The sequence below is a fragment of the Rattus norvegicus genome, chromosome 17, assembly GCF_036323735.1.
Source record: "Rattus norvegicus strain BN/NHsdMcwi chromosome 17, GRCr8, whole genome shotgun sequence".
NCBI classification, from domain to species: Eukaryota; Metazoa; Chordata; class Mammalia; order Rodentia; family Muridae; genus Rattus; species Rattus norvegicus.
This window is the reverse complement of record NC_086035.1, coordinates 81,210,978-81,233,545: the sequence shown is the minus strand read 5'-3', so window position 1 is coordinate 81,233,545 and position 22,568 is coordinate 81,210,978. Positions and strand designations below refer to the sequence as shown.

Sequence of the window (22,568 nt, the reverse complement as noted above, 5' to 3'; positions counted from 1 at the left end):
CAAGTTATAGTTCATCATGGGGGGAGACAAAGGCAGGAACTGAAGCAGAACAACAGGAAAAACCTGCTTACTTGGTCACTTCCTCTAACATATTTGGCTCCCTTTCTCATAAAGCTCAGACTCACCTGTATGAGGAACGGCATTACCATGTCTGGACCTTTATACCCCTGAGCAATGAAAAACACCCTGCCCCCCCAGACGTGCCCAGAGGTCAGTCTGATAGAACTCAAGATTCCCTTTTCTCGGGCGTGTTTAGTTCATAACTAGCATTAACCATCACACATACATCCTCATACACGCACACATATAAGTGTGTATATATGTATCATAAAAGTTACTATCTTAACTCTGTTTTAAAGATTTATTTATTTATCATATGTAAGTACACTGTCTCTGTCTTCAGACACACCAGAAGAGGGCACCAGATCTCATTACAGATGGTTGTGAGCCACCATGTGGTTGCTGGGATTTGAACTCAGGACCTCTGGAAGAGCAGTCAGTGCTCTAACCACTGAGCCACCTCTCCAGCCCCCATCTTAACCTTCTTGTAGTGTGTCACTCAGGAGTGTCATTTTCACACTGCTACACTCTCAGTCCCCAGAAGTTTATTGCCTTGCAAACCTGAAACGACTCATTCGCCTCCCCCTGCCCCAGGCCCTGGCAACCAGCGTTCTGACCAGAGATAATTCTGATCATTACCACGTAGGCATTGAACAGGAAGCTGTTTCCCCTCCCATTACAATGAGTGGACAAAATAAAGCAAATATCCAGAATCCGTGTTTTGAGTTTTCGTTTACATATGCTTAAGGCAGTCGCTCTTCAGACAGACAGGTAATTTAAGTGTTCGTAGGTAGAGGGGCATTTGAGTTTTTCTATTGGAGGAAGTAAGGACTGAAAACTGCTATGCATTTCACGGGCGTAGGTTGTTAGAGTGAAGCTATTAAACGATTAGTAGCACATGATCTCAGTGTGAGGAAAATAGGAAGGTCATCTAAGCAGAGTAAAGTGATGTTTACTAGAGGCCCGTGGTGGGGATTAGGGAGTTAAGAAATTGTTAGAGGACCAAGAATTTCAGTTACTCAGGAGTAAGTAAGTTCAAGAGATTATTATATACCTCAGTGACTAGCATTAACAATATTCACGGTATGAAAATTGCTCACAGAGTAGATTTGTGTGTATTTCACACACACACACACACATACACACACACACACACACACACACACACACCATTAATGTGGCAGTTTCTTCTCGTTTGTTAAATTATATGAATACGATGAAAATTCAAATGCCATTCAGGGAACGCAGAGCCACGGTGCGCTTTTGGACTTTCATCCCACCGAACTGGGTTTACACCGTCAGTCAGTTTCCAGGGTTCTGTGTCCATATTTACAAGGTGACTTGTTCCTTCTGTCCCCAAACCGCAGCATGAACAGGTTGAACACGCTGCCTCGAGGATTCGGCTCGCTCCCAGCCCTGGAGGTCCTGGACTTGACTTACAACAACCTGAATGAACATTCTCTTCCGGGAAACTTCTTCTACCTCAGTGAGAAACTTTTAATTCTGTAAATCTCTTTAACATGGTACTTCAGTTCTAAGAGTAAAAATTTATTTGCCAGTGCTGAAACTCGTAAGAGAAATTATTAGACATATATATTTTTTTTCACTACGGAGTCCTTTTGAATATTCCTTCATCACTCAGCAGTATTTATATTTGACGTATAGCTGGCTGACACCACTGGGCAGAAGTAGGCTTAGCGGTGTCACATTAACTTTCCAGGAGAGATGTTGGTACCTCCACGGGTCTCACATTTAGCTGAGAATCTTGACTTCCTGATTAAAGACTGTGAACAACAACAACAAAAAATTTCCCCCAGTTGCTATTAATTCCCTGACATACGCGGCTCAAGGATACTCTAGACAATTATTTGTAAAAGTCTACCCATTCTTAAACTACTAACAGTTGTTCAGAAACCCAGCTCGGATCCTCCCTAAGTCTTTGAAGGACCCTCCCGCACAGACTGATTTCGTCTAGTCTGTAACCAGTATGGAACGGTTCATTGCGGGCGGTCACATATTTACCATTTCATAAATTTCTTGCTGTTAGATACACGTAAAAATCAGGATGACTGGTTTTCTAGCAACCGGTGAAATACATAGGGAACAGCTGTGTCCTTTTAAGTTCAAGTTCTCCATCTGTGAGAAGTGGCTTCTGTGTCCTGTGGAGACGGTGGGGACGTTCTGTGAATCTGTTTATGGCCCTCATTAACTTTCGAGTCAGGGTCTCACCCTATAGAGTGGTCTGGCCTCAGCATGGACACCAGTCTGGTCTCACACTATGGTGATCGCCCTTGCCTGAACCTCTTGTCATGATGCCCGCACTAGAAAATCTGCTCCTTCTGAACCGGCCTCTACCGGACATTCCGAATCGCATGAAACCAATTCTCAATTATTTTCGTGGGCCACAGAGGAAGTTATTTTTGTTACACATGTTAACATTCAGTTCTGTCAACTCTACCCATGTTAGTATGTAGGTAGATGGCTGCTAAGCCATTATTTTAAAGTACATGTAATTAAGCATGCTTTGTTGTTATTGTTATTGTTGTTGTTGTTGTTGTTGTTGACTACTCTTTGAGGACTTGATCCTCAGTGGCTGAGATCGTGCCGTCATTGTATAATCTGTGCATGGCGTGACCTTTTGGTATTTTGCTCACTTCAGACTTTTAAATCCATGTCATCCATTTGACCCCCTTGTCGTCATATAGTTTCATCATTAAAGCTAACAGAGAGTAGTCTGGTTAGGGGATCCATAAATCGAGATGACGGCGCTGTCCCCAGAAGGCCCTTCATCTCCATATTAATTCTTAACAACTGATCTGTTTGTTTAAGAAAGTGCTAGTCTGATGTAGTGGATCCCGTTTAATGCAGGAGACCCCTCACCCCCTTGCTCCGGATTCTGACGTGGGTGGCACGTCGGTCCTACTTTCTCTTGAAATGCAAATTGCGTGCAAATTCTAATGTAAGAGGGAAAATTCGCTACCTTTCCCGAAAACGATGAAACTGTGCCGAACTCTGTCTGTCAGTCTTCTTGGATACAGATGTTTCCTGGATATCCCAGTGCTACAATCAGCCAGTAGACCTAGGTCTGACCTGCTTGTTATTAAAGTGGGCCCTCGGCACGTCAGTCTTTTCAGCAAGCCAGGGTTATTAATCAAAGCCGACTCCCTCGTATTGATCAGACCTCGAATGGCTGGATTCCATGCCACCCCGCTTATGTATTGCTGTTTAATTTGCAGCCACCCTGCGTGCACTCTATCTAAGCGACAACGATTTTGAAATCCTGCCTCCAGATATTGGGAAGCTCACAAAGTTGCAGATAGTAAGTAATTTATCTAAATTCTTGGAAAATCAATTCACTCCCGCGGCCCTTGTAGGAGTGGAACGGAGTCAATTTGAGCAGGAGTAAGGTTTGTTTTGTAGGAATGAAGCAGGGCTCCTGCTTCTGTTTCTTGTTTAGCCACAGACACTTTTAAATGAATTGAAAAGATGGAGCCTTGAAGGAAGAGAGGGTATCGGGCAAGGGCGTGAGTTTCTGTGGAGCACCCCTTTATGAAAAGTTGTTTTGACAGCTCCCTGTTTTCGTATATTTAGCTCAGCCTCAGGGACAATGACCTGATCTCACTGCCTAAGGAAATCGGGGAGCTGACCCAGCTGAAGGAGCTCCACATTCAGGGGAACCGCCTGACCGTTCTGCCTCCAGAGCTCGGTAAGGTTGCTTGCTCACTGTCTCAGTGCTGGGTTCAAGGAATAGTTATCCCAACATTGCAACCCTGGCCAGCCTCTCTCCTCTCCTGGCCACTTGCTCTCCCATTGCTCACGAACCCAATTCTCATCATGTTAGGGCCATTGGCTATTGGCCCAGATATTACAGATTGACTTTCTGTGGTACAGCTAGCTATAGGGGCAGCATCTCAGAAATTGCTGGTCAGGGATGGCCTAGGACAGGGTGGTGTAGTGGGAGGGGTCTTGGCATTAGCAGTTAAAGCGTCCTTTAGAGGGCTCATGTACCAGCTGAGTAAGCTTTCTGGTTCTCACTGCATTAGTAATGGCTTTTTATCAAAGCAATACTCTTCTCGTCTGCTGGTCCTTTTCTTTTCTTTTCTTTTCTTTTCTTTTCTTTTCTTTTCTTTCCTTTCCTTTCCTTTCCTTTCCTTTCCTTTCCTTTCCTTTCCTTTCCTTTTCTTTCCTCCTGTAAAGTTTCACCCACTCGATAAACTGTACTCATTACAGCTACCTGAGAATGCCTTTCTCCATTGCTGGTTTTGGTTCTGCCCGGATATCGTCCCCGGTGAGAACTGTTAAATGTATACTTATTGGTAACTCTTTGGACTTGTTCCTGGTGACTAAACTTCAGGTCCCCATGTGGCCCCCCAGGTAGGTGTCTGGCTTCCCTCTCTCCTGACCCCTGGAGCCCACAGTTTCACTGTTGCACTGGTCCTGACCTTCTGCAACAAGCTTGTGGGTGGTGTGCACTTATAGTCCCACCTGGGAAGTGGAGGGAGGCCAATCAGGAGCCACCTTGAGTCGCACAGGGAGGCGCCTTCTTAAGCAGAAACAATAAAGTCATAAAGTTTGCTGACTTCTATCTTTTGATAGAACCACCTGGCTTTTTTGAACTGATACTATTTCTTGATTATTTGGTTCTCCACATCAAAACAGCACATTGAAAACAACAACAATAACAACAACAACAATAACAACAACAATAACAATAACAACACTCTGTTTGAGTCACACTTGGGGAAAACCATTCTGCACATGGATCTAGTGCTTTTCCAAGGCCAGCCATTACAAATGAGGATATAAGATGACATGAGCGTAAGAACATTTTCACGTCGGTCCCTCACTGTCACCCCATGCCTGGCAGAAGGTATCGAGTCAAACAAAACCCACCGAATGACTTAAGGGAGTGACAGCCTTGGATACTAAGGCGGTAGGAAGGTCACAGGCACAGTTTGAGTTCTGTCTAGTGCCACAAGTTTCCCAGCCGTGTGGCTCCCGGTTGTCAGGCGGGAAACCATTGTTCTGAAGCAAAATGCTGTATAAAGGTGAGCAGGAGCCTGGAGAGCCGGCCCAGCACTTTGTGGCATTGCTGCTCTTCCAGCCGACTCAAGTTTGGTAACCGGCACCTGTGTTACACATGGCTCACAACTGCCTGTATCATCCAACATGCGTGAACCCATGTACCTGTGCATACCCTCCCACATGTACTCACGCACACGGTTAAAAAAATGCTTGTGGGATGAATACTAGTCTCCCCACTTTCCCCATCTCCTTCAGCCCTGCTGTTGGAGGTAGAAGGACTGATTTTATTCTGTGACTTCTCAGGGCTCAGGGGTAACTGGCCACCTTCCTTCACCGGCATACAAAAAGTCAAGTTTTGCTTCGGAAAGAACAAAGCATAGGAGACACCCCCACCCCCAATTTTGTTGTTGTTGATGTTGTTGTAGTACAGACTTGTAAACCTAGTGGTTGAGATGCTGACCTAGGAGAGTCACGGGTTCAAGGCCAGCCTGGGCTTAGTAGACCCGACTAGGGGTCTTATCAGACGCTGTTAGGTAAACAGTTTCTAAGGTGGAGAAACTCACCTACGGAAAGACTTGTGGCTGTGATTGTTAACCATGGGCTTTAGCAGGAGCAACACTTGGGGACTTTTCACAGAACATAAATAACCCGCCTCCTCCCACGCTATTGAATCAAAACGCCATGTGTGAGACAGATCCTTGTGTAACAGGATGAAGCTTGCTCAGTGCTTCTGACGTGAGTCTTTGGGTAGTGTGATTAGTAAAACTGGAAAAAGTAAGTTTGCATGTGGTCGCCACTTTGACTTTTTTTTCTCAATTCTTCAAGCAATATGGTAATTATAAAGTATAGGCTAGGCAATTTTTTTATTGAATAATTTCTTAGAAACCAGAATAGCACAGTCTATGTATTTTTAAACTTTATTCTTTTTTTTTTAAATTTACGTAAATATTCTATGTCGTCAATTTTCTCTGATATTTTCTTTAAGCATCCAATAGTGACTTGTGTGTGTGTGTGTGTGTGTGTGTGTGTGTGTGTGTGTGTATAGAATAGAATCGAAAAAACTGAAAAAACTCTTTCCATGACATTGCCTTTGCTAGTCATACCTAGAAAATGTCACTGTCCACATCTGCCTGGTAGTGTTTTTCTACTTTGAAGTGAATACCTCAGTTTGAAATATGCAGCAAAGTCTTGGAAGCCTTCGTTCATAACCCAAAATAAAGATGAAGACTCTGAATGCCTTTTGAAAGCATTACCTGGTTTTGGTTATTTCGAAAGCCAAGGGCACACTAGCTGGTAATACAATAACAGGTAGTAAGGCCTTGGATGCCAGGTCACTGGGATAAGTACATTTCCTTTCAGTCTCCTGTGCAGTCATAATGGTAAACAGACCTTTCAGGGACGGGTGGCATGTCCATAAGGACACAGCTACAGAGTCACAGTGGCTGCACTTGAACCTGTCAGTCTCCCTTCCAGGCCCTCATTCCTGACCACTATGATGCACATCTATTCACCCATCTGGCAGGAAGAAGAGTCCTACACATGCACTTTTGAGTTGGAACCAAAAGACAACACCCCTTCAAGATGGCAAGGAGAAAGGTTGAGATCGTAAGGCTGGTTTATGAGTTGCTTTGCTGCTCTATGGGTGGGGCTATAATAGTAGGCAAAACATGCCAGAGATGGGCTTTGCAAAATCAATTACTAGCAAGCACCAAGTAGGAATGGCTTCATTTGTGCACACAATGCCTAGTGACCTCTGAACAAAGACCCTCCTCTCATTCACCCCGTTCTCTGATATACCACGTTTCTGTGGTATCCACTGGCTGAAGGTTTGCCTCTAGGTATATTTTCAAGTTATATTTATTTACTTTTTACATTTTGGAATAAGCAAGTGCTCCTGAGATTTTGTGAAAATTCATTCAAATAAACCCAGAGTTTGCAATTTGAAACCTCACTGGTGAGAGAATTTCAGCCAAGCAAAGAATCCAGATGAGTTCTGACTTGCCAGATCCAAGGCTGTGAGGGAACACAGCAAAATGAAAGTCAGGGGCTTGCTTGGAATTCTTTGGCTCTTCTCTTCCTTGTGTGTGTTCCTTAGACTGTATTTCTGGTTTCTAAATTGGCATAAAGCACTTGCTTCCACATCAGTCTATGCATCTTGTAATATTTTAATGAGCAACCTCATCTCAGGCTCGTGGGAACACTTGGTTCCCAGTTCTAGGTACCATTTCCAGCTGGAGGGCCTTCATGGGGCAGAGCCTGGTCAGCAGAACTAGGCCACTGAGGGGGGGGGGTAGCTCCAAAGATTTCAGCCACTCTTCCAATGAAGCTTTCTCTGTCTCTACCATGTGACTCTCATTGTCATGGTGGTGAGTTGAAATCCCTTTGAAACCAGGAGCCAAGATAAGCCCTTTCCCTTTAAGTTGTTTCTCTCAAGTCGTTTCTCAGCATGACGCAAAAGTAACTAACAGCTGTTGCCTGTTGGGTTGCCTGCTTGTTCATTCATTCACTAAGCAATTATTAATTTCCTTCTTAAGGCCTTTTTTTTTTTTTTAATTCCAAGGGACTTGCTTTCCCAAGAAGGAGAATTCACTAAGTATTAATTAACTCCCCATTTTGCATATTTGCAAGAGATTCTAAGAAGAGATAGAGTGTCTCATATGGAGCTGTTGTTCTAGAGGGAGTACAGAAAAAGGCAGGTGGGAAGGAAGGGAAAGAGATGTACAGACAATAGACAAAGACAGGGAAGGCTAGCTAGGTCAGTGAAGATGATATATCCTATGGTATTAAAAAAGAAAAAGTGCTGGGTAAGGGGAGAAGTAATCTCAGAACCCCTCACTTATAGCGCGTTTGATTAAAAACCTCAAAGAGGGGAGGCGCCCTCCTCTTTGGGTTTCCAGGATATACTGAAGACCAGCTGAGACACTTAGCCTCGCAGACTAAACAACCATTAGGTTCTTGGAGGTTCCAGAGGTAGACAGTGATGGTCAGCGTAGCTGGACCACAGCCTGTAAGCCTAGTCTATTCATCTTGTTCGTGCTGAGATTGGATCTATCAGTTCTTTTCCTCTAGAGAACCCAACTAATCAAGATTTAGGTACCCAAAATAGTTCTAAAGCCACAGAAGCATAAGGATAAAATTTTTTTTTTTTAAGTATCAGGAATGGGCTTTCCAATTTGCTGACTCCTGTAGTTACTGAAGCCTCTCCTAGAAGCTTGGTGAGGATTGAAAACCCATAGGGTGAACTATTTTCCAAACTTGTAGAGACAAATGCTTTTGAGAGTGAAGTCAAGGAGGGAGGCACTGTGGGTGACAGTAGTTTGCCGCACTTAAACTTGCTGTCTTCACATTGGTGACCTTGATGAGGAAAGCCACTTGTGAATCACTTGGCAAGTCCAACTAACAGTTGGCTCTCTTCTGTCAGTATCGTTCTCCCTAGTTCACCAGAATCATCGCCCAAGCTGGCTTCATTGTTTAATTGTCTCTGGTCAAGTGAAAATGAAGATATTACATAAGATGCACTATTTTTTTTAATTTATTTTTTCATTAAAAATTCTACTTTATTTTTTTATGTTTAATTTAACTTTTTTGGGGGACCAGGCCTCAGGGTAGGTTAGGCTGGTCTCACTCACATCAGCTCCTAAAGTGCTGATTAAAAAGTAATTTTTAATATCATAAAAATAATTATCCTGTTATTTACTAGACACTTAGATGGTCCCAGATATTTAGTTCATCAAATGCTAATGCCCAGAGGTTGGTCTAGATGGTGGTTAAAGTTGCATAATAGATATCCTTTATTCATTCAGACCGTCTTGTAGAAAATGCCCAGCATGTCCTCTTGAGGCCTTAATGAACTCGTGTTGGTTCTTCTGTTTGCCTGGTATATTTATGCCACCATTGCCTAGGCATACTTGAGTTGGAAAACCTTGCTATGTGTGACTTTCTGACTTGGGCTCTTGTCCTCCACACAGAGGAGGGCAGTGTAGGCCCCTGGCAAACACTCACCCATGGGGGCTCCATAAAGTGATTCTTGCCTTCTTCTCCTTGGGATTAATGTACTCTTTTTCTTTTCTCTATGTCCTTCAGAAGAGACAAAGAGTGATGCCTTGATGCCTTGCAGGGAGCCTGCAAACAAACAAACAAACAAACAAACAAACCACTAAAATAATACATGTTCTTCAGGAGCCTGACAAAGGGAATTTGGGAAGACATAGTTTTATAGCTGGAATCTGAAATGTGTTGAATGTTTATTGAAGGTTGGTGCCATTTTGGAAAGCTGAGGAACCTTTAAGAGGTTGGTGGAAGTTTGACACTGGGGACTACCACTTTTGTAATCCCTGATCGTGGCAGCTCTCTGCTTCCTAATCCCCTCTCCCACCATGAACTTCAACCTACCTTCCCAATCATGATGGACAGAGAACTTCCAGAAACGTGAGCCAAGCGAATCTTTGCTCGTGTAAGTTTTTGCTGTGACATAAAAGTAGTTGATACACATAGGTCAGTGGGTGGAAGTTTTCCGAGGTGAACCAGGGAGAAGAGACAAGAAAAGAGACAAGAAGCAAGGGCCAAGAGCACCTGACGTTATGTATGTACTAAATATTTTCTTTCTTAAAATTATTTTATTCTTCTGTATTGCTCTGAGGAATACATAAAACAAAATAAGAAAACTAATATTTAGTTTTACATGCCTATTCCATGTTTTTATTCAAGCGTTTCACTTGAATTCCAACAACCTGGAGAAATTGGGGTCCTTCTCCCCATTTAGTGAGTGAGTAGCAGAAAGCTCTACAAGATTGAATGACATGCAAGGACCCATGGGAGGTGCTATGATTGACTCTGAGATGCACCGCCCCCCTGCAGACTCATTGTACTCGAACACTTGGTCTCTGGCTCGTGGCTTTGTTTGGGAAGTCTGTAGACATGAGCCCTAGATGGTGCAATGGGGTCACTAAGAACAGGCATTGAAGGTTATGCCCGCTCCTGGTTCTAGCATGTTCTGATCAATCATGATGTAAGAACCAGCAGCCACAGTTTCCTGCTACTAAAGACATCGCCACTTCTGCTACTGTGCCCCCACCTCCATGTCAGACTGTGTCATTCAAAACTGTGAGCCCAGGTAAATCTCTCTTCTCTTCAGTTGTTTCCGTCAAACATTCTATCCTAGCCACAAAAAAGGTAAGCTTACACGGGGTCAGAGTAGGACCCGGAGTGGAAGTCAGGCAACGGTGTGTGATAAGTTCACCAGGTTAAGGAGAGTAAGATGCTGGGCTCTTGAGCACTTTGTTCTGTGCCTTTTTAGAACAAAATAACATATAGATTGGCCTATATAAAGAAAATCTTTATGTATTATGAAGTTGCATATTGTAAAAGACCTGAAACAACTGTGTGACTGAAGAGACAGACATTGCCAAGTGGCAAAGGCTGATTCAGTTTCTTTTTTCAAATTTGTTAATTATGTGTTTGTGTGTACGTGTGTGTGTACGTGTGTGTGTGTGTGTGTGTGTGTGTGTGTGTGTGTGTACGTACGCACATAAGTGAAGATTCCAGAAGAGGCCAGAGGAGGGCATCAGATCTCCCCTGGAGCTGGCAGTTTTAGCTCCACAGGCAGGAGCTGGGAACTGAACTCAGTCCTCTGCAAGAGCACCGAGTGTTCCTAAAGACTGAGCCATCTTTCCTGCCCCTGCAAAGGGTCTTTCTACCAAAAGCCACGTCACTCGTCTATGTATAGAATTAGTTACTCACACCGTAAGGCTGTTTGTAAACTTAGTAGAATCACATATTACCTTAGTTTTTAACCCAAATACCTCTTTTTGCAAAATTGTCTCCTAAACTTAATCCCAGGTGTGGGATTTCTGAAAGAAAGGCTCTCTGATGTCTTCATAAGGGCGGCCCTGAAATGGACTGTGATTTGCTCCAAATCGCATTGGCATGACTTTCCTTCAAAGGATCTGATTTTTACTTCAGATCTCTTAATTTCAAAACTAAGTGTTCCTCCTGATAATTTATAAACGTGTTGATGTTGAGCCAGTGAGGAGGTATAATATCCCATTAGATAACAGATTATGGTGGTCCCAAACATGTTTCCTAATTTTATTTGAAAAAGAAAATAGGACTGTGAAAAGAATACAAACATTTTTTGCCAAACTTTGAATCTTGACTTAGACAGCACTGCTGGCCGGCTCTCACATGCCATTCCTGCTGTAATCTATCTTTCACCAGACTTCACAAAAAAGGCCATGTTTCATATCATTTGATTCCCCATGACCTTTAGGTGATCATCAAAAACGACCCCCTCTGAAGCCTCCTCCACAAGGTCTCTGAACAAGTCCCGTTTTTTATATTCTTTTCCAGTGAATCATTGGCCCCAGAAAAATGCTTTAAGCATGGATTTTTAAAATTGCTAAGTGAGCCGTATTTCTACCTGATGAGTTCCTGCCTTAAAGGGGGGGCGGGGGTGGGGGTGGGAAGCTGTGTCATATCAGACGTTTCCGTTGTGCAGTATAAATTTCAGGAGGCACATCAGGATCCTGTGATTGAGCACAGGCATCAATCTGCGTTAGCACCAGCTGGTAAAGCATGCCACCGTTTGCAGTGGGCATCCTTTGATTTAATGGGACACTAAATGTATTCTTGCCCTGGGAGAAATGCCCGGCAGTAACCAAGCTCCAAGATTTAATTTTTGTTATTCCACAAGCATGTCTGTAAATACAGTTCTCATCACCTGAATACATATATAATGACTCGTCGTTCTGTGGCACCTCTCTCCAGAGCGTCTCCTGAGCGCGCTGTGCTCGGCCTGACCTCAGATAAATTGACAGATGTGAGCGTGGGAACGTTTCGGGTTGGAATGGGGGTGGGTTCCCTTTGCATTGCCGACCCCAGGGATCTAGAGATGAAGCCCAAACTGCGTTTTATCATAACTCATCACAGATTTTAAGATTTTATGTATTCTAGTTCCCTACAGTGATTAGTCTGGGACGAGAGCATCTAAATGTGCCACGTGTACGTAAGTCAGTTGGAAGGCCCAGGTCTTCAGTGCTAAATAGAACACCTGGGCTTATCCTAGGCCCCAGTCACCACTACCTTGGACCGCCATAGCCAATCTTCTTTTTTACTAGTCTCTGGGTAGGATGTATTCTTATGTCTGCTGATTTGGAGGACAATAATCCCCCCCCCCCCAACAATAATCCCTGGAAAAAAGAAGTAATGAAGCAAACATTACAAAGTAGAAATGGCCAATAATGTCTCAGTGTGCTTAAGCTCAGGTCCCCTGTTCCACACCTGTCTGGCTTGCCGTTATCTCTTACCTGTGTTGCTGTGGTCATTCAGCTTCCTTAATCTAAGTCTGAATCTGAGATTCGCTAGAAAGCGATAGAACGCCCTCCTCAGGGAATTCCTCTTCTGACCTCCTGTGGTGGTTTGAAGTCCAAATGCAGACACCATAGCACTACTGTATAGAATTGTCTTGCCTTCAGGCAGTGTCTGTGGTGGCTTCTGGGGGAAACAAACGAATTGATATTTAGATTTGGGTCCGTCCCTGTGATATCTCATTACATAAATGCAAATATTCCAAAATGGGAAACAAATGTAAAATCCAAAACTCTTCTACACCCAGACATTTCAGATGAGGGCTACCTTAGCCTCCTCCCCGGCCTCCGCCTTATCATAGCCTCGCTCTTTCCTATATGATGTCCAGTGAGGTGGTGCTCTTATATAATCACAAACAAAATGCTGTCCCTAACTGGAACCTCTCGGTGCATGCTGGGTAACAGTGTGCAGGTGTTCATACCTTGCACCACTGAACAGCTCTTAGCTGGAGAAAAGCCTCTCCTCCCTCACCAGCCTGCATCACCACATCTAGTGCTGTGAAAATCAGCTGGTGGGATGAAGGGTCGGCCTCCATAACCGCATCCCTTCTCTGTCTTCTGTAGCAGTGTTGTGTGGTGTTTTGCCATCCAGTTCTCTGAAGACTTCCTATTTTTCCTACTGCCTGGTGGCAAATTTAGTGTCTCCAAAGTCTTCTGTGCGCTTTCTGCGTTGACGTGCACCTTTCGAACCAAAGCTGTCTGTTTGTTTGGAATAGTTGGGATTTGCATATCTGGCTTCGATCCTACCACCTTGGATTGGTCCAGAGGGGACTTTAGTAATGGTCGAGCTGTTTCAGAGAAATAGTGCTGCAGTTTGGCTTTCTTTACCCGTGTTTGACTTAATAATCCACACCCCACCCCACCCCTGTTACTTTCGTACCAGTTTGATCTATTTGTTTGTTTTTTAGCTCTGGGTGAAAAGTTAGATTTCTCTCTCAATGCCTCTTCTAAAATAAGCATTTAGACATACACACATTCCCCTCACTACTACATTAGCTGCATGCCACATACTCAGTATTTTTCATTATTTTTCCAGCTTAAAATAGTTCCTAATTACGCTTCTAATTACATTTTAGTTGTTTCAGAGTTGAGAATTTTGGTACTCTAAAATTTGGCCATTAGCAGTTCTATTACTGATTTCAGACTTACAGTGTTGCAGAATTTCTAGCCTTCATCCTTTTAACCCTTAAAAACGTGTTGACCGGGAGGCGAGGAGATGGCTCAGTGATTAAGAGCACTGGCTGCTCTTCCTGAGGACCTGGGTTCAAATCCCAGCACCCACACAGCAGCTCACAACTGTCCGAAACTCCAGTTCCAGGGGATCCAACACCTCACACGTGCAAGCAAAACACCAATGCACATACAATAAAAATTAAAAAATAATAATAAATAAAAGTGTAATGATTGATTTGCTTTATGGACTACTATAGAGTAGGCAATGTGTGTGTATGCCCCTCTGTTTTTAATTGAATTAATTAATTTATTAGGCAGGGTCACATGTCCAGGCTGATCTGAAACTTCCTATGTAGCCAAGGATGTTTGGACGTCTGATTTTCCTGCTTCCTTCTCCCTTTCTCTGGGCTTAAAGTGCACGACCACACCCAGTGTATGTGGTGCATTGATCCCAGGGCTTTCAGCTTGCCTAGCGAGCACACTATGGACCAAGTTCTGTTGCTAGCCCTGAACAGTGTGTCCCTGAGCCCGTGAACTCTGCTGTTTTCCCTTGCAGGTGGTTAAGCTTAACTGCAGCTAGGTGCTTTGTTACTCGGAAGCAGCTTTGCTCTAGGAAGGTGTGTTTCTAAAGCGTGCTCAGGATCAGGCGCACTAGGGCTAAACTTCAGACTAGATTATAGCAGTTCATCAGACTTCCTCTGGATGGACTTGTTCACAGTGAAGGCTCCCCACTCAGGATCTGGGCGTAGGCTCCGATTCTCCACCACTAACTCCAGGGATGCGTCAGTTACAGCTCTCTGGAGTTGTTCACCCTGGGCCTTTTTGTTTTTCGTTCCTAGAGTTGAGAAAACACTTGTTCTAGACATCGACATTGTTGAGTCAGTGACTGGTGGAAATCGTTCTGTGGCTCTGTTTTCTTTTGTTCTGTTTTTTTTCTGTTTTCTTAGCTCCTTTCTTCCTGCTGCCTTGTTTTTGTTGTTGTTGTTGTTTTTGGTTTGTTTTTTTTTTATAGACGCATTGTGTGATCTGTCCTTTCAACTCTGCTGTGCCATGTTGTCTGATCTCTCACTTCAGGCTTAAATGTCTAGAAATGCTTGAGGGAGAAAGGAAGGATGAGTATGGGATTTCCCTAATGCATCACATCGTTTTGTGGGTGGTCCTGAGCTGCACTATTTCCTCATCACGCCTGGATGCGGACATCTGGACTCATTTTGATACCTGCCCACGTGGAGAACAGGAAGCTAGTAGTTTTTCTTACTACTTGGCACTGCGTCGAGAGCGCTTTCCTTCAGCCGTGCATTCACTGGGAGGGTTTCTTAGCAAACACAGACGGGCCCATCACTAATCATAAGGTTTTAAGTGTGTCTTTGGGCACCATTTCCCTTTCCTGTTTTAAACCTCCAGGATAATCTCTTGGTCTTAATTAATTGCCTTTTATGTCATCTCGTATTCCAAGACTCTGTTAGTTTGCTAAGTAATGTGCTACAACTCAGGTGACTCGAATAACAGAAATTGATCTCTCTCTTTCCACCGTGAGAGCTGGAGGTCTGATACCAAGGCCTAGGTCTTTCTGATTGTAGAAGAAGGGTCTGTCCCATACCTCTTTCCTTCACCCATGGAAGACCATTCCCTCTGTACTCCTCACCGTGTTTTTACACTCCTTTCTACTGTAGCTAAGTGTCTTCTTCTCCTCTGGATGCCATAGAGACTGGATTAATGCCCACTCACAGGACATCATTGTCAATCAATCACCCCGATAATGTCCCTCTTTGTGAATGCAGCCGCATTCTGAGATACTGGGCCTTACATAAATTTTGGGGAGAGGACTTAACGAGTTGTCCCATGACTGTGGCAGTATCTGATGTCCTTTGAAGTAGTCTCATTAGGGGCTGGGGATTTAGCTCAGTGGTAGAGCGCAAGGCCCTGGGTTCGGTCCCCAGCTCCGAAAAAAAAAAAGAAAAAAAAAGAAGTAGTCTCATTGTTTAGTCCCTTTAATTATTATAGCTACTGCAACATTGTAAACCATTATTGGTAATTTTTAGAAGATGTTGATCCTGTTGGGAAACCCATGAAACTAGGAGTACATTTCCACTTAGGAAGGTTTATGTGTATTTTGGGTACTAATAAGGAACCCTGTAATTACCCATGGAGCCTTCTGTATAACATTTCTCCCCTAAATGGTCCTGTGTCAACTTTTTATTTTAGGTTCTTTTAGCCAACTGGTAGCTTACTGCCCCTCTTGTAAGTCTCTCTTATTTCCTATGGATTCGTGTGCAGTGTGAAAATGAAGATTAAGTAATGAAAGCCCCATACATAAATTCATTGTACTGAGGGGAGAGCTACAGGAAGGGAAATACATCACTCACTTGACCCCTTCTCTTTCAAATCCAGTTCACAGGGTAAAGTGGTAGATGGTCATATATTAAGCTTTCAAAAGAAGTTGGCTTTTCCTCTTGCATTTAAAAGGTTATGTGCTACCGTGTGAGACAAATAAATCACAATTCACTACAACAACCGGGTGGCCGTCAGTTATATAAATTGCTGTTGAAACATGAAATTTGTCAAGGAGTGTGTTCTGACCATTTAGCGATTGAAACAGTGTTAATGGAACCCAATGACTGGAAACCACAGAAGCAAACGCAGTGGCACATGCAATTAGCAAGATCAGTGGTCAGTGTTAGAGGGTCACTGCGTGGTCATTTCCATTGACTGACTCAAGTGAAAGCAATTGTGATCCCAAAGACTCAGCGAGCTGTAATTCATTGTAAGAGGATGCAGAAATGACCTACCCAACTTGACATCCAAGAGAATGTTATTGCCAACTTTCTGTGCTCCTCGGACAGTAGCTATAGCATCAGGCTTGTTTGCATGATCATAGGTGGGAGATCAGAGGTTATGTCCTTGAGCATGGACAATTTACCAGTGATGACCGCTGAATATGATTCTTCTTTCTATCAATTATTAACTGTCTATAGCTCTCTAGGGAGGGGTGTGTGTGTGTGTATGTGTGTGTGTGTGTGTGTGTGTGTGTGTGTGTGTGTGTGTGTGTGTATGAAACTTTCTGGTATACGTTGTTTTTTTAATGGTTCTTTGAACATCAATTTGTTCATTTTCTTTTTTTTTTTCATTTTCTTGTCTACTTGATTTGCTCATTATCAGTTCTTAGCCATAATGCCGACCACAGATCTTTTGTTCACTTACAGTTCTACCAGGTAGAATTGTCTTGGGTGTTACTTCCTTGGCTCTTTGGTGGAATCTGTTCACCTAGGGGAACTGATGGACAGGTGAGTGCTCTGGCTCTGAATGAGGTCCCCTAAAGTTCATGGGACAGGAAAACAAAAGCTCTTGATTCATGCTGGTGGCTTTTGGAGCCCATGAGCAATAAGCTGGATGAAATCATGTAGGGAAGGTTCACTAGGAGGGATTACTGGTTCTGTGAAGAGAAAGAGAAGAGAGGAAGAAGAGGAGGAAGAGGAAGAAGAGGAAGAAGTAGTAGTAGAAGAGGAGGAGGTGGAGGAGGAAGAAGAAGAGGGAGAGAAGGAGAAAGAGGAAGAGGAGAAAGAGAAAGAAGAGGAAGAAAAGGAGGGGGAGGAAGAGGAGGAAGTAGTAAGAAGAAGAAGAGGAAGAGGAAGAGGAAGAAGAAAGAAGAAGAAAAGAAGAAGAAGAAGAAGAAGAAGAAGAAGAAGAAGAAGAAGAAGAGGAGGAGGAAGAGGAAGAAGAGGAAGAAGAAGAAACAACAGAAGTAGGTATCCTTGCTCTCTCACTGTGAGTGCCCTCTGCCCTGAGATGATAAGGCAGGAAGGCCCCATTGCACATCCACATCTTGATATGGTCCTTCTCAGCTTTCAGAATGGTGCCCAAAACATGTATCTTCTTTATAAGTTATCCAGCCTATAATGCTGTATTATATACCAGAAGAAAATAAAATGGATAATCAGCTGGGATCATCTTTCTTGTGCTTCTGTGCACTTACGTTGCTACTGATGGGTGAAAATACCATGCTCGATTCAGTGCCCTCTTACTTTGCCAGGTTCCTTGAGCTCTGTTCGTGTGGTGTCAGGATGTGTCACAGTTATATCTCATGTGCACAAGCTATATACTTGCATACCCAGGTTTTTGCCAACTTCTTATTGCCTAATTCATATTTCTAGTGACCCATTAGCCAAGGGAATGTTCACACTTAACCCAGACCCACTATGCAGAGTGCGTGGTGGTGAGGAGAGCATGGGATTATTAGAGCTCTCTTAGTAAACCATGTTTGATGAAACAATGACCTAAAGCCAACTCCCTCTCTCTCTCTCTCTCTGTCCCTTCTTCCCTTCCTCCCTGTCTGTCTCTCTGTATGTCTTTTTCCTGTGTATATGTGTACACACGTGTATGAAGGTGCCCATTCAAGTGTTTGTGTGGTGGCCAGAGTTCAAAGTTGTCTGAAACCCTATTTCTCTCCACCAGACTTTTTAGAGACAGAGTCTCTCAGTGAACCTGGACCTTATTGATTCGTCTACACTGCCTTCCAGAGCTTGAGGGATCCCCCTGTCTGTCCTCATCCAGCATTAGGGTCACCCAGGTTTCATAAGGGTCCTGGAGCTCTGAGCTCACATCCCCAGGCTTACATGAACAAACCCCTTTAGCACTGAACCATCTCCTCAGCCCGTCCATTAACTTCTCATTCTCATCTGAGGAGACCAACAGCCACGTAAGCCACAGTTAAGCAAGTTGAAGTATTCCAGGAGAAGGATTTAGAAGTATATTTCAGGGATCGTCATATCACTAATAACCTTTCATAGCTTCCCATAAGTGTCAAAACATATGTATTTGCACACTTTCTGTGCCAACGTGAAAATAAATTCGTTTTACTCCACTTTTTGTAACATGAGGCAACAACTAGAAGAGATTTCCCCCCCTAGGTCCTTAAAGCATGGAACATTCTAAGCAGTAGAAAGGGATATTGTGATTCTTTGCAAAAGTCCATGGAGGGCTTCAGTTCCTTGTGCCACCACAGTGGACTGTCTCAATCCAGTGGCCAAAACAACAATAACAATAACAACAACAACAACAACATCAACAACAACGGAAACTAGTTCTTGCAGTTCTGAGGTAAGTCAGTTTCACCGAGCTGTAGCGAATCTTTTACCAACTCAGTAGCACAATGCTTTCTCCATATGGTGGCTCATCCTCTGCTCGGGCAGGCTGGACTTCTGCAAGGTGCTGCTTCAGGGCCATACTTCTGCTGAGATTTTGTTCTGGGTTTGTGGATATACATATGACAGATTTTTATTATTCATATTGGGAAGCAATGAAATTTATATTGCTTGCCTCCCTCATTCTATATATTGATATTATGATTAATAGCTTTTGACACAAAACTATTTTGACATATGAGTCCGTGGTGACGTATTTTGACAGCAGCAATGCCTTGCATTTAGCTTTCCTTGCAAGAGTAGGTTACAGGGATTACTAACTCCATATTCTCTACCTAAGTCATCACCCAAAGATGTCATGTCCAGAAATATCATCAAAATGTCAACCACAGAAACCGCTTTCATATCATCTCTTTGAGTGGCTTTGAATCTTCCTTCCATGCAGTTCTGAAATGTGAAATTGGTTAAAGACGGGGGCCCTAAGTTATTTCGTTTCTGGCAAGGACGCCAGATGGATGTTGAATGAAGTCCAGTTCTTCGTTTTCCTTCGGATAAATTTTTGAGTTTGTGGTGGTGATTTGGAACCTTATCAGTGTGTCCTTCCTCCCCCAGCTCTCCACAACTCCCCAAAGCCAGGCAGCAGGCTGGTTGCCTTGGTACCTGTTCCCGAAGGCTGTCTTGCAGCAAAATGTGGTTATTTAAATAGCACGACTTGTCATCTAAAAGTAGAAGTCATTAGCACTACAGGGTTTGGCTAGGGGTGTCTTGAATACTGTTTTAAAATTCTTATTTTACTTTTTTACTGTTTACTCTTAGCGCCACAGGAGGTGTCAGTGTGGGTTCCCAGGATGGACCACAGGCAGGAATGTGAAAATGCTCCTTTTGGGTCTCCTGGAATTATGGCCCAAACTGATAGCCTGTTGGATATTCATTGGGTTTTTGGAGGCGCCATCTTGGAAGTTCCAACACCATGGGCATGTCATGTGATCATGGGGCTTACCTGAGCTTAGCTGCAGTCTACCTCTGAACAGCTCTGTGCTGTTGCCAAGGAAAATGGCATTCCCCTGGTTTGTATCTGAACTTCAGTGGGCCAGAAACAATGTTTCGTTTTGTTTTTGAACCTTAGAAAAAGTAGGGTATTTGTTTTTAGCGTAGGAGAAAAGTTGAATCACATTCTTTGGGCAGATGTATATCTCTTCACCTCCATCTAAAATATCAGGGCCAAATAATTATATCAGAATGTGCAGCCAGGTGGAACATCTTCACTTTCTGCCCATGTGACTGGACTCTCAAGTCTGGACAGCTGTCATTGCAGGTAAGAGGAGAGGGGGCGCGTGCTCCCTGCCTGGTTGGGATCTCTGAGAGAGCCCTGTGTTGTAAGGGATTCTGTTAATTAGCTGCTTGAAGCTCCTTCTTCATTAACTGGGGATGCAGTGTTAGAGAAAACATTGTGGAGTTCAAAGTGCTGGTTGGATAATAAGAAAACAACTCCAGGTACCAGAGGACGTCATCTTGTTTGTAAAGCAGCACGCACACAGCGCACAGCACACAGCTCCTTTCTGCCTTGGGGAGCTTGTTTGGCCATTAGGGAATTGGATTGTCTCAGTTTAGAACCTTGCTCCCCTTCCTCCACGGGATACAGAACTAGAGAAGGATTACTTTTAGATATTAAGTATCTTAGGGGTTTTGTTTGTTTATCTTGTTTGTTTTGGTTTGCTTTTTGTGTTGCTATTCTTATATAGTAGGGAGGAAAACTGTTTCATTTTTGTTTGTTTGAGCATTTCAGCTCGCTCTCTCTCTTTCTCTCCCTCTCCCTCTCTCATGCTCTCTCTCTCACCAAGTTTTGGGCATGTCTCCCTCGGTATTCTCTCTCGTCTCCTCCTCTTCTCTCACCAAAATCTCTTTCCAAATGGTTCAGGTTCTCTCCTCTTAAGTTTTTATTATTTGTTTGTTTGTTTGACCCACTGAGTTCAATTATGTTTCTTGCGTGAGCAGCCATAGGAGTTATTTATTTTCTGGAAAGTGGCACCTCTCCCCCCAGCACCCTGTTAACTGCTCACAGCTCCTCAGCGAGGGGAAAAGGCCTTGAGTAAGTGAGAATAACAAGTCTCTAGTGATGAAAAGTAGGGGTGGGAACTGGGGGCAGATAGATTATTCTGTTTGAACTCACTAAATCAGTTTGGAAACACATTGTATAACTGTCATAGAGTAATGTGTGTATGATGTTTTATGGATTTGAAAATTCAGAAAGCTGAAAATAGTTCAGTCAAATCCCACCATCCCAAATAACAATTATTTGTATTTTACTGATAATACTTAGTAAGTGCCAAGGCAGAGGATGGTCAAGTGGTAGATATTATTAAAATTAATAAACTACCTTAGTAAATGTCACCTAAACTTAAGAAAGGAAAAATCAAACCAACAAATTTCTGAAATTTTACTACTTAACCAAGAATATTAGTATATCATTCCCAAAGCATTAAAAATAGAAATTCTAGAATATCAAATTTTAATTATTTTAAACTATTAATTTCAAAATAATTTTATAGGTCTTTTTGAATGTTGTTTAATTGGTTGGGTTTAGTTACCCAGTAGGAGTTTTACCTAAATTGGCTCATATTTATGTCCTGTGAATTTGTATATTTGGTACCACAGTCTGCATTCTGTTGCTATTACAAAATACCTGAGACTGGATAAGTTAAAGAACAGATTAATTGTCACAGCAGTGGAGCCTAAGAAGTCCACAACACTGTCAGATTTGGTGTCTGGTGAAGGCTCCTTTCTGCTTCCAAGATGGTGGCTTTCTGCTGCATCCTCAAGTGGGACAGCCTATGGCGTCTTAACTTTGCTGGTAGCAGAAGAGAAAGAGAGATGAGGGCATCTATTTAGTCTCTTTATAAGGGCACACAGCCCTCTTTTCAGGGACCCCACTCTCACTTTTGAATAACCTTCCTAAGGCCTCACTCTTAATTGGTGGCTGAGTTTCAACATGAATTTCGGAAGATGCTGAAAGAAAAGACCTAACATTGGAGAACGTTTATTCTTGGTTTATTTGAGAGACAGTTTGTCTGGGTATAAAAATCTTGTGTCACTGTTGATTTTGCTAAAGTAATATCAAAAGCTATCTTGATTTGTCCACTTCTTAGTAGCTTGTACTTTTAACTCAGGTGCCCATAGCACCTGAGTTTTTATCTATATAGCCATAATGTCTGTTCTTGTATTCTCTCTTCCACTTTTTTCCTTACATACATGCATTCACACACACACACACACACACACACACACACACACACACACACACACACACACTGTGCAATAAGGAATTGTTGCCGTGTGAAGAATAAAGCAGTAATGACACACGTCAATAAATATGCTGCCTTCCCCACCTCCAAAGTGCCTCATGGTCCTCTTGCAGAAAAGCCTTCCTCTCTGTCCATGTATCATTTCTGCCTTACACTTTAGCATCACTCTTCGGTTTTGCTGGTTTTGAATTTCATATGAAACCAAGTCATCCAGCACGCATCTGTCTTCTCTCGTTTGGCATTATGACTTGCGATTGCCCATGCTGTTGCCTAAGGCTGTATTTCATTCGTTCTCATTGCTCCCGTGATAGGAGTTATCTACTTACTAGCTCCAGTTTTCACTCAGATGACATAGTTGCTTAAGCAACAATCCTGTCACTTTTTATACATTCTCTGCTTTGGGACTCGTAGCAAAACGGAGTCTTGGTACACTGCTGTGGGACCCCTATGTGTTCTTTCTGTTCTGTGACTTCCTTCTCTAACAATGCATTGTTTCTCAACAT

At 43.1% G+C, this 22,568-nt stretch overlaps 1 protein-coding gene across 9 annotated transcripts in view; it reads left to right on the top strand.

Moving 5' to 3' along the window:
- The window catches only part of Rsu1 (Ras suppressor protein 1), a 248,280-nt gene that overhangs the window by 52,582 nt on the left and 173,130 nt on the right, over positions 1-22,568 (top strand). For all 9 annotated transcript variants that reach the window (XR_005495332.2, XR_010058931.1, XM_063276734.1 and 6 more), the window contains exons 5-7: positions 1,428-1,546; positions 3,297-3,379; positions 3,652-3,766. Coding sequence is in view for 7 of the 9 variants with exons in the window: in XM_063276734.1 (XP_063132804.1) it covers positions 1,428-1,546; positions 3,297-3,379; positions 3,652-3,766 (317 nt within the window). In the remaining 2 variants the exon portion in view is untranslated. The remainder of the gene's footprint in view (positions 1-1,427; positions 1,547-3,296; positions 3,380-3,651; positions 3,767-22,568) is intronic.